Raw genomic sequence first — 11,618 nt, 5'->3', positions numbered from 1 at the left:
CCCTCCCACCCCCCCACCAGTGCACCCTAGTGGCTCCTGGCCTAGCCCTTGTCCTCTCCTGCTGGTTTATTCCGATTTATTCACTCTGACCTCCCTGACCGGCGTTTTCGACCCTCCTCCTACCTCCCACAGGACGCTTTCCAGACTCCAGTGTGCTCAGGAATGAGGGGAAATGGAGGCACAGGCACATGTCGGGGGATCCCCCACCCCAATCAAGAGGACGTGCTCTGTGAGAGCGGCCAGTTTCATGCCGTGTGGGCATCCCCTGGGCACTAGGCAAGCTAGTGTCAGCCGCTCCCTTGGCAGGCCCGCTGTGGAATAATGCCCACCGTCGCACTGCTCTGCCAGGCGCCCCTGCCGTCCTCAGCTGTGGCTTCCAGAAAACAGTAGCACTCGGTAGAGCTGTGCGCCTAGACCCCCTCGAAAGAGAGGATGCTGGAGGAGACTGGCACTAGGGGAGAGGGTCCAGGATGCTCTCCCAGGACCCCTGGTTCCGGGAGCTGGGGATGCCTCCAGGGTGATTGGCAGCTCTTTGTTTCAGCCCCCCCTCACCCGCCTGCTGGCCCCCCCCTTCGGCTCTCCCCCCATCCCTCCGCCCCCCTCTCAGGCTCTCTCCGCCTAGCCTTTTCCCCTCCCAGCCGCCCGCCTGCCAGGGGTAGTGAGCCGGCCGAGCGGCATGGAGACGCAGGAACTTCGGGGGGCCCTGGCTCTCCTCCTCCTCTGTTCTTTCGCAGCTGCCAGTCAGGACCTGCAAGGTAAGCCTGCCTCGTCCACTTTGACCGCTCCCCGATGGCTCTGTGTGCCTCTCGCCCGGGGTAGCAGGGAACGTATGGTCCAGGGGAAGGAGGAAGCGTCTTGGAAATGAGCCAGAGAAAAGTGTTATCCTGCCTAGAGTTGGTGGAATTAGAGTCCGTCCGGTGGGGAGGGCTGGGCGGTGGGGGTGGGGTGGCGGGAGCTGGCCAGGCGGGGTCATGAGGCTGGTGCAAGAGAACTCAGGAGATGGATGCTGGGGTTGGGGCTCCCCGCCATCCGCAGGCACCCCAGAGTTTGGAAGGGCAGCTCCAAGGTGACTGCACTGTCTGCACTCTGGGCTCCCAAGTCCCCCAGCTCCAGGTCGCCCTGGGATGGAGTTGGGGTGGGGACTGAGAGGTCTGGGCAGGCTCCCCGGGAGGTCTGGTGGTGGGATGGGCCCCGGAGGGGTGGGAGAGGTGGCCAGAGCGGATGACACAGAGATTCTTTGCTAGCTGAAGGGGCGACCACAGATTGGCCAGGACGCAGGAGGCAGAGGGGCTGGGTCCTACGTTCCCGTGGGCGAAAGCCCAGCCAGAGGGCGGCTGGAGCCCTCAGTGGGCAGCTGTTCTCACTCTGAGCCAGCGTGTTGGGCCCCTAGCATGGGAGGAGGGGCACTGGGTTGTGGAAAGAGCCAAACCCTACAGTGGAAAGAAGCTGGCTTCCCATTTCTGCGCTGCGGGGCACCAGGTGCCACCCCTGCCGGGGATCCCACCGCGACTCCCTTGCGCCACCTGGTGGAGGCACCTCAAGTTCGCAGGGGCACTGTGCGTCCACGTTCTCAAGTGGACCTCCCTTGGGTGGGTCCCCTGAGGGTGGTAGCCCAGGGCGCCCCCGGACCAGACCAGAGTTGAGTGAGAAGGTGACTAATGCTGGTGGAGGTGGGAGGGGAGGGTGAGGGCTGGGTTACCCAACCTCGACACCCCTGCCTGACAGTCCTCGACTTGCTGACTATGGGGGAGTCCCGGCAGATGACGGCTGTGGCAGAGAAGATCCGGAAGGCCCTGCTCACTGCCGACGACATCTATCTCTTGTCCACCTTCCGCCTGCCCCCCAAGCAGGGTGGGGTGCTCTTTGGTCTCTATTCTCGCCAGGACAACACGCGGTGGCTGGAGGCCTCGGTCGTGGGCAAAATCAACAAAGGTGACTGACTGGCCCAAGCGCTCCTTCCCTGAAACTGACCCCCCCACCTCCTGTTCCTGGGGCCCCTCCTCATTCTCTGGGCCTCCCCTGTGGGGCAGGGTGCTGGTGGGAAGTGTTGCTGTGATGCCTCAGGAGGCCAGGGAGCCCAAAGGCAGGGCAAAGCCTGGCCCCTGAGGAGTGGGATGTTGTACTTGATGACCCCAAGATTCAGAGAGGCCCCTCCAATCCCTGGGACAGGCCAGTGGGCACAGAGCTAGTTGCCTTCCTAGGGGGTATATGGAAAGACCTGGTACACTGTACAGGAAAAGTGCAGTCTCAAACCCTCCACTAGTTAGCCCACCTGTACAAAGTCCTTGGGGGGGGGGGTCCTAGTGATTACACGTTGGGCTGCTGACCACAAGGTCAGAAGTTCGAAACCACCAGCCTCTCTTCCGGAGAAAGACAGGCCCTTTCTATTCCCACAAATGGTTAGTCTCAGAAACCCACAAGGGCAGTTCTACCCTGTCCTGTAGGGGCGCTGTGAGCCGGCATGGACTGGCTTGGCAGTGACTTTGGGAGTTTGTAACCAAGGCCTGCAGAGAGAGGTAGATTAGAGGAAGGGAAGGTTGCCTAGAGACGAGGTGTTCGGAAAAGAATGGACCTACGGCTCAACTAGGAGATGGGGTGTAGCGGGCAGTGCCCATACTGATCTCCCTTCCTGGGCAGTGCTGGTGCGGTACCAGCGGGAGGATGGCAAGGTCCATGCGGTGAACCTCCAGCAAGCAGGCCTGGCTGACGGCCGCACCCACACAGCTCTCCTGCGCCTCCGAGGGCCGTCCCGGCCAGGCCCTGCACTGCAGCTCTATGTGGACTGCAAACTGGGCGACCAGCACTCGGGCCTCCCGCCACTTGCGCCCATCCCCCCAGCAGAGGTTGCTGGGCTAGAGATTCGGACTGGACAGAAAGCCTACTTGAGGGTGCAGGTGAGGCTGACGGGAGGATGCTGCTTCTGAGGAAACCCTGTGGCCCTGTTGGAGGAGTTGACATATCCTGCTCCCTGGTACCCCTGTCGTCCTCAACCCCAGGGCTTCATGGAGTCAATGAAGATGATCCTGGGCGGGTCCATGGCCCGCGTGGGAGCCCTGAGTGAGTGTCCGTTCCAGGGGGACGAGTCCATCCATAGTGCAGGTAATACGGGAAGGGGTGAGCTGACATTCTTTCTGGGGTCCTCCGGGACCACCATGCCTTGGCCCTGTTCCTGTTCCTGGGGCCGTAGGTCCATCACTCCAAACATAGCCATCGCAGGAGGGGTGGGTGACACAAACCCCCTTGTTGAGGTTATCCTGCCTGACCGCCCAAGGGAGGAAGTATGAGGTGGCTGAGCTGCAGGCTCCCACCCCTTCGCTGAGCATGGCCCACTGTGCACCTGCTCTCTACAGCAGGCAGTGGGTCCTACTTCCCCCAGATAGTCCACAGAGAGAGCCCTCGGGGGGTGGAAGCTCTGGAGGAAGGCCATGGGAAGGTCTTGGTGGTGGCCGTGCTCCAAGTCAGCTCTCCTGTGGACCTCTGGGTGGCCACTATGGGAGAACCCAGAGGAGCCTGGCTGCGTTGTCTAGCTGCAGGGCCCTGAGCCTTCGCTGGCCTCCCCACCCCCACCCCCGCTGCCCTTTCTCTGTGCTTTATGCCAAGCCTCTGTCCCTTTGTCTCTGTCCCTCCTCCTCGCCACTCCCTGACTGCTTTCTTCTGGCCTCCAGTGTCCAGTGCCCTCCACTCCATCCTAGGTGAGTGGGGTTTAATGCCCAGGGGTGGCATCGGTGGCAGGGAGGGGCTGGGGCCATGGCCCCCTGCTTCTGAGCCTCTCCACACCTTGGACCCCGACAGGGGAGCAGACCAAGGCGCTGGTCACCCAACTCACCGTATTCAACCAGATCCTGGTGGAGCTGCGTGATGACATCCGAGACCAGGTCAGGGGTGGGCCAACAACGAAGGGAGACCCCAATGCCGGGGTTGGGTGGTAGATGCCAACAGCTGATCACCCACCCCCCCCTCCCTCCAGGTGAAGGAAATGTCCCTGATCCGAAACACCATCATGGAGTGTCAGGTGTGCGGTGAGTGGGAGAGCAGGGCCGGGCTACAGGTGGCATCGCGGCCTTCCCACCCTGCCGCGCCGGCTGGCTCCCCCTCGTGGTGAGTTGCGCAGTGCCCTGGGGTGGCCCTGACTCTGCCTGCCCACCAGGCTTCCATGAGCAGCGGTCCCACTGTAGCCCCAACCCCTGCTTCCGAGGCGTGGACTGCATGGAGGTGTACGAGTACCCCGGCTACCGCTGCGGGCCCTGCCCGCCCGGCCTGCAGGGCAACGGCACCCATTGTGCCGACATCAATGAGGTGCGTGTGGCTGAGCGCTGGGAGGGTGGGATGAATGTTTGTGGGAAGTGGAGGCTGCAAGGCTCAGAGAGGCTGGAGACCCCAGTGGACATGAGGGGGCGGGACAGGGGAGACAGAAAACAAAGGCCAGGGGCCAGTAGGGAAGGAGCTGGGTGGAAGGGTAGGAGGAATGGGACAGACCACCTGGCAGTGGGAGGGGGTGTGTCCCTGGTGGGGAGAGCTGCAGAGAAGGGTGATCAGAGGCAAAGGCTAGAGGGACAGTTCAAAGAGGCAGGGCTGGGCTCCCAGGAGGCTCCTCACTGCCGGCTCTTCTTCTGGTCCCCAGTGTGCTCATTCGGACCCCTGCTTCCCGGGCTCCAACTGCATCAACACCCTGCCTGGCTTCCACTGTGAGGCCTGCCCTCGAGGGTACAAGGGCACGCAGGTCTCCGGCGTAGGCATCGACTATGCCAGGGCCAGCAAACAGGTCAGGTTGGGCAGGGCGCCTCCCAGGGCCTTCTGGGTTGGACTCGGGAGAGGAGGCTGGTGGCTTTGGACTTGGCGTCTGTGTTCAGGGTCTTCTCTGGGCCTGAGCCCTCTCCCAGCTCTGGTTCCATGCCCAGTCTGTCTCCTCAGGTCTGCAGCGACGTCGACGAGTGCAATGACGGCAACAATGGTGGCTGCGACCCTAACTCCGTCTGCACCAACACCGTGGTGAGCTAGCAGCCCAGGGCTTCTCAGGCAGGGGCTCTCCCCAGGGGCGTCAAGCACTGCCAGCAGCTCTTTCACATGGCTCTTGCTGTCACTGCCATTCCCCTTTCTGAGAAATGGGACCCTGAAGGAGACATTCCCGGTAGATGGCCTAGGGCCGCCCTACACGTTCAAGTGGATCCTGTGCTGGGGGCCAGGCCAGCAGTTTCTGAGTCCTGCTTCCCATTCCTAGGGCTCTTTCAAGTGTGGGCCCTGCCGCCTGGGTTTCCTGGGCAACCAGAGCCAGGGCTGCCTGCCGGCAAGGACCTGCCAAAGCCCGGCCCACAGCCCCTGCCACGTCCACGCTCACTGCCTCTTTGAACGCAATGGCGCAGTCTCCTGCTCGGTGAGCTGGACCCAGGGCTTGGAGGGTGTCAGGAGATCTGGGAGGGGGCCAGGCAGAGCCAGAGGACATGGTCTGGCTCAGCCTGGAGCAATGGGGGCGGGGAGCAGGGAGCGAGCCCAGCCTGCTGACACCCCTCTCTGTGCTGCACAGTGCAACGTGGGCTGGGCAGGAAATGGTAACGTGTGTGGGCCCGACACAGACATCGATGGCTACCCGGACCAGGCACTGCCCTGCATGGACAACAACAAACACTGCAAGCAGGTGGGGGCACCGGGGGTGGGCGGCCAGGGGCCGGGGCCCCAGCTGCAACTCAGCCAGCCGTCATCTTCTTCGGAACCTTCAGGACAATTGCCTCCTGACGCCCAACTCGGGGCAGGAAGATGCCGATAACGACGGCGTGGGGGACCAGTGTGACGACGATGCCGACGGGGACGGCATCAAGAATGTCGAGGTGACTCCCTCTGTCCTCCCTGCACCTCATGTCCGTCCTTGCTGCTCTTTTGGCTCTAGGCTGCTCTCTGGGGAGGGAGCCCCAGTGCTGTTCGAAGCTGCTGCTTAACCCGGGTTGCGGCCCCACAGGGGTCCCGTACCTGATGTGGGCATTGGGGGAAAAAACCTCTGAATGCACAGCGACCAAAAACGAATCCGAAACCCAATGCGCTGTGGATCCGAGGTGCTTCTGGCAGCGGGGTCTTGAGCTAAGGAAGTCTTTGCAGCCCCGCTCTGAATTAGACACCTGACTGGCGCCCCGTCAGGTGGGCTGCATGCAGGCTGGGTGGGCGTGGCCGTGCCAAGCAGCCTGGCCCTCACAGGAGTGGGGACTTTAGGGGGACAGGAACAAAGTGTCCAGTGGTTCGTGGGAATCTGGCGTTCCTGACCCCATCCCTCTCCTTGCCTAGGACAATTGCCGGCTGCTCCCCAATAAGGACCAGCAGAACTCAGACACAGATTCCTTCGGAGACGCCTGTGACAACTGCCCCAACGTCCCCAACAACGACCAGAAGGACACGGACGGCAACGGGGAAGGAGATGCCTGTGACAACGATGTGGATGGCGATGGTGCGGGCCTGGGGCGGCTGGGAGGACAGAGGGAGGGAGGGGTAGTGATCAGGGAGGCTAGGACGTCTGAGAGCGCCACGGGGGAGTGCTCGTGGATGTGGCCTGGGCCAAGGAGCGCATGTCAGTGGAGGGGAAGGTGGTTTGGAAGCGGGGAGGTCGCAGGGTGTGGCCTAGGGCAGACTCCTGGCCAGTCGCCTTGTGGGCAGGTGAGGAGCCAAAGCTTGGGTTTCCGCCGGGCTAGAAGTGTGTGCTGCGTTCTGGTCATAACTTTGCGCTGCCCCCTTGTGTTCCAGGCATCCCTAATGGATTGGACAATTGCCCTAAAGTCCCCAACCCCCTGCAGACAGACAGGGACGAGGATGGCGTGGGAGATGCTTGCGACAGCTGCCCTGAAATAAGCAACCCTACCCAGGTACAGGGGATTGGAAAGGGCAGCGGGAGGGCAGACTGGCGGATGAAACCCCAGCCCTTGGGGTGGAAAGTGGCCCCGTGAGAACAGGCCCCTCTCTCAGACAGATGCGGACAGTGACCTGGTGGGAGATGTGTGTGACACCAATGAAGACAGGTAGGGTCCTGGCCAGGGGACTTCAGAAGGCTTCATCAGGGTGTCTCCTTTCCTCCTGCCTGCTCAGCTCCTGCTAGAGCTCAGCCGTCCTTCTCCACCGTGGTGGAGTAGGGGTCTTTCCCGTGGCCTCCCCTTCATCCCATTGGGCTGACCACAGGCCTGCGGGAGACATCCCAGTGGTCCAAAGCGGGGTGAGCTGGTGGCTTCTGACCCTCTTATTTGGGGCCTTCTCTCTCGGCCAGTGATGGGGACGGGCATCAGGACACCAAGGATAACTGTCCACAGCTGCCCAACAGCTCCCAGCTGGACTCTGACAACGACGGGCTGGGGGACGAGTGCGACGGAGATGATGACAACGACGGCATCCCGGATTACGTGCCTCCCGGTCCCGATAACTGCCGCCTGGTACCCAACCCCAACCAGAAGGATTCTGACGGTAAGGCTGCACGGGGTGGCTCTTGCCAAGGCCACAGGCTTTGCTGGGGAGAGGGGCGGGGTGAGGCAGGGGACCGAGCCACCACCAGGGCCTCCCTGAGCACCCCACCCCCCTGCCCAGGCAATGGCGTAGGAGACGTTTGTGAGGACGACTTTGACAATGACGCCGTGGTCGACCCTCTAGACGTCTGTCCAGAGAGCGCAGAGGTGACCCTCACAGACTTCCGGGCCTATCAGACCGTTGTTCTGGACCCGGAGGGAGATGCTCAGATCGACCCAAATTGGGTCGTGCTCAACCAGGTACTCAGGGCAGTGGGCTCGGAGTGAGACCCCCGGGCTGGGTGGGGGCACCTGTACCAAGGCCTTCTCTACCATCTACCCCCAGGGCATGGAAATCGTTCAGACCATGAACAGTGACCCTGGCCTGGCAGTTGGTATGTAAGGGATACCCACTCACATGAGTTCTGGGTGGAGAAGCCCTCCACGGGCAGGGAGGCTGGGGAGAGCGGAGGTGGGGCAACAAGTTGGCCACAAGCAGCGCAGGCATGCCCCGCACCCCAGCGGGGAGCTGCTTCTCTCGGCCATCAGCAGCTTTGTTGCTCCGACTGCCCCCTCCCCACCCCCAGGATACACAGCCTTCAACGGCGTGGACTTTGAAGGTACCTTCCACGTGAACACGGTGACGGATGACGACTACGCAGGCTTTCTCTTCAGCTACCAGGACAGTGGCCGGTTCTACGTGGTCATGTGGAAGCAGACGGAGCAGACCTACTGGCAGGCCACACCCTTCCGGGCTGTCGCCCAGCCCGGACTGCAGCTGAAGGTCCTCCAATTACCCAGACTCCTTCGCCCAGAACCCGTTCCCATGTCCCCCCTCACCCTAAGACCTCCCTGCGTTCTGCATCCTGAGCCCTTCCCCACCTGCCCTGGTGTCTCCCGCCTCCACCCTGCCACTGTGGCCCTTCATCACATTGTCTTCGTCATCCTCCCACCCCCACCTCCAGGCGGTGACATCAGTGTCTGGGCCAGGCGAGCACCTCCGGAATGCCCTATGGCATACGGGTCATACCCCCGACCAAGTGCGGTTGCTGTGGACTGACCCACGAAACGTGGGCTGGCAAGATAAGACCTCCTACCGCTGGCAACTGCTGCACCGGCCTCAAGTCGGCTACATTCGGTGAGGGGAAGGGCCGAGCCTTCCTGGGGGCTTCCAGGCCTGGCTGTTCCTTCTCCTTCAGTGGAGACTCACCATGACCTTACCTGTCCTTCATTCCTTGGGACTGCAGGCCGAGCCACGACTGCTTCTCTCCCTCGTCCATTTACCAGACACACCTTAGTGCTGTATTCTTGCAGATGGCAGGCCGCTTGGGCACTGGCTGGCAAGCCCTTCTGGGCTGGAACTCAATGTCCTCTGTGGTCCTCTAGGGTTCTACAAACCACAGCTAATCTGTGGAGGGTCCCATCGCACCCAGCCCCTTCGATTCCCAACCCCACTGCCACCGTGATGATTCCGGCCCACAGCAGTCCTACGTAGGGTTTCTGAGGCTTTACGTCTTTATGGGAGCAGTCAGCCTCATCTGTCTCACAAGGTGTGGCTGGTGGATTTGAACTGACAGACTTTTGGTAGGCAGCCCAGCGCTTGCCCCCTGCACTGCCAGGGCTCTTTGCCCCTTCCACGGTCCAGTCAAAAGCTCACCTCACTAAGTCTGGCTCCTGCCAGACCAAAGAGCCAGGCTGGTGCACCCGCTAAGGCGGGCAGTCAGGCATTTTGGCCACCACTCTGCATTTCCCTGGGACTAGTGGCTCTAGTAGGTGGGGAGGTGGCACTGCCACAGGCAAAAAGCTGATGCCAGGATGGGAGAGGAGGCAGGTCTGCCTGGAGGCTGGAATTCCCACTGTCCAGAACTCGAGAGTCCAGGAATCTGGGTTGGTTCCCCTTTAAGGTGCATGGGGGCTGTGGGAGGCCAGGGCAGGGGATAAGGGAGAGGTGGACTGGAGCCTGGGAGCCTGGTGACTTCACTCCCGAGCCCATTGTGCTCATCGTCATGGCAACCCAATCCCAGCTAGAAATGCGGCTTGTGCTTTGAGATGCAAAGGGGGTCGGACAAAGAGCCTGGGGCCCCAGGCCTGAGAAAAAGCACCCTGCCCTCCCCCCACCCACCCTTCTCTCCGGGGCCTGTGAGCTCCTGGGGGCTGGAAACTAGCAGGGCCAAGCACCGTGCTGCTGCGCCCACAGGCTCCCCAGCACCAGTGGACACCCCTTTCCTGGACAGGGTGAAGCTCTATGAGGGTTCCCAGCTGGTGGCAGACTCTGGGGTGATCATTGACACATCCATGCGAGGGGGGCGTCTCGGCGTATTCTGCTTCTCCCAGGAAAACATCATTTGGTCCAACCTCCAGTACCGATGCAATGGTGAGGCTCCAGATCCAGAGACGCCTGCGATCCAGCCCTGCTGGAGAAGCCCCGTGCCCTGACCTTCCGTCTCCCCTTCCTCAGACACTGTGCCCGAGGACTTTGAGCCACTCCGGAGGCAGCTGCTCCAGGGAAGGCTGTGACGTGGCCTCCAGCGGATTCAGAGTCCTGATTGTAGACCCTTGGGATCCGCCCTGGAGACCCCGGGGGCTCTCATCTACAGCCCCACACGCTGCCACACACAGACTCTCCTTCCGCGTGCCCATCAGGCGTGGTTGCGCCGCAGAGGGGCTGAGAAGGGCAAGATGTCCAGGGGCATTTCTCAGGCACCCACCCCCGAAGCGCTCACTGCCCAGGAAAGATCGCAGCCCGCTGCCATAAAGTCGCGGTTGTTTTCTAATCCCGTGCGCTCGCCTACTTCGGGGGGCGCCGCCGGCCTCGTGTGCGGGAACAGGTGGGGGTCAGGGAGCGGCCCAGGCGGAGGGAAGTTAGGAAAGCTCGGGGAAGTTGGGCAGCGGGCGGGGAAGGCGCCAGGTGGGGTTAGGCGAGGGGAGAGGTGCCATCGGAGGCCGGCTGAAGCCCGCCCAGCCCCACTTACTCACGGCGGCGGCGGCAGCACTCCAGTCCGTCCGAGATCAGCCGGGCTCAAAGTCAGGAGGGCTGGAGCCGCCCCGCGGGGTAAGGGGGTCCGGGGGTCCGAGGGGGCCGGAGGCCGGGACGAGTGCAATATTGGCGGGGCAACGAACAACACTGCACCGCGTCCCGTCCCTCCCGCCCGCCCGGGGCCGGCATCCCGCTCCCCACCTCCGGAGGAACCAGCGGGGGTGAGCTGGGAGGTGGGTTCCCTTGAAGGTCAGAGAGTTGGGGGGCAAAGGGGGCGGGAAGGGATGGGAGGAAGGCAGGACCGTGGAACCCCGGAAGGCCGCTCTCCGACGCCCAGACGCGGAGCGCGCTAGTCCTTTAAATACTCTGACCGCGCCGCGGAGCCGTCGCCGTGGCAACGCGTGTCCCAGCAACCGGACTGAACGGCTGTTGCTCGGCAACGCGGGGGTGCGGGTCGGGGGCCGCCCACCCAGCTCCTGGGGCGTTCTCTCCCGCGGCTCCGGGGCGCCCCGCCTCGCGCCGCCGGCCGGCGTGCTGACGTGTGCCCGCCCCGAGTCCGCGCGGGGTGCCCGCCCGGGGCCTGCCCAGCGCCAGCCGGGCCGCCGGGGCCCCCTGCGTCCTGGGCCCCTCCCTGCAGTCCCTCTTCCCCGGGCTGTGCGTGGCGAGATAAGCCCTGCTCTCCTAATACAGACGTTACCCTAAGCTCCGCAGGCCGCTGTGGCCCCATAACTCCCGTCCCCCCGCACCCCAAAAAGTGTCCTTCAAAATGCCACTCGGCTCTCCCAATTTACGAACCCTCGTGTACACCTCTGCCCCGCCCCTCAATGTCTGCTGTTAGCAACCCTCTCTGTACAACCGAACCGAACAAGACGCTAGACTGTTGTGTCCCCTGAATGCCCTCGGATACCATCCCAGCACCCCACCTACTCATAAATACCTAACTGCCCCACATCCCCCGTCCCAGGTCCCCTCCCACATTCCAAGGGCCTTTCGCATTGCTCGCGTGACCCTTGCACAAACCTCAAGACCTCACCCACTTCCCGCCATTTCTCGGTGTATCCCCCCACGCCCACAGCCCCCTTCCAGACGCTCCAGCTCCTGCACACAGGCTGTTTTTCCCTGCCCTGGACATGGGGCCCGCCTTCGCAGCTCTCTCCCGCCCGCCCGAGTGC

The 11,618-nt window shown here is 62.8% G+C and overlaps 1 protein-coding gene across 2 annotated transcripts; it reads left to right on the top strand.

Moving 5' to 3' along the window:
- The first annotated feature begins 607 nt into the window (after window positions 1–607).
- On the top strand, window positions 608–10,243 carry THBS3 (thrombospondin 3). 2 transcript variants are annotated; one of them, XM_004714661.2, is made up of 23 exons: window positions 609–755; window positions 1,726–1,932; window positions 2,638–2,894; window positions 2,997–3,099; window positions 3,666–3,692; window positions 3,793–3,875; window positions 3,968–4,019; window positions 4,148–4,296; window positions 4,622–4,762; window positions 4,912–4,989; window positions 5,219–5,371; window positions 5,522–5,632; window positions 5,715–5,822; window positions 6,271–6,430; window positions 6,724–6,842; window positions 6,943–6,995; window positions 7,238–7,431; window positions 7,552–7,730; window positions 7,816–7,864; window positions 8,057–8,253; window positions 8,435–8,607; window positions 9,704–9,843; window positions 9,928–10,243. In XM_004714661.2, exons 1-23 carry the CDS (start codon window positions 677–679, stop codon window positions 9,984–9,986), a joined length of 2,871 nt encoding a protein of 956 aa, XP_004714718.1. In that variant the 5' UTR covers window positions 609–676; the 3' UTR covers window positions 9,987–10,243. The 2 variants fall into 2 exon arrangements, with proteins under 2 accessions (XP_045154420.1, XP_004714718.1); XM_045298485.1 differs by lacking the exon at window positions 9,928–10,243 and having other exon boundaries at window positions 608–755; window positions 9,667–9,803.
- The last annotated feature ends 1,375 nt before the right edge of the window (window positions 10,244–11,618 follow it).

This window comes from Echinops telfairi, unplaced genomic scaffold (assembly GCF_000313985.2).
Source record: "Echinops telfairi isolate 266 unplaced genomic scaffold, ASM31398v2 ScPeMD7_7425;HRSCAF=8463, whole genome shotgun sequence".
In the NCBI taxonomy this organism is placed as follows: Eukaryota; Metazoa; Chordata; class Mammalia; order Afrosoricida; family Tenrecidae; genus Echinops; species Echinops telfairi.
Note: the sequence above shows the minus strand (reverse complement) of the source record. Positions and strands in the feature narration are given on the sequence as shown.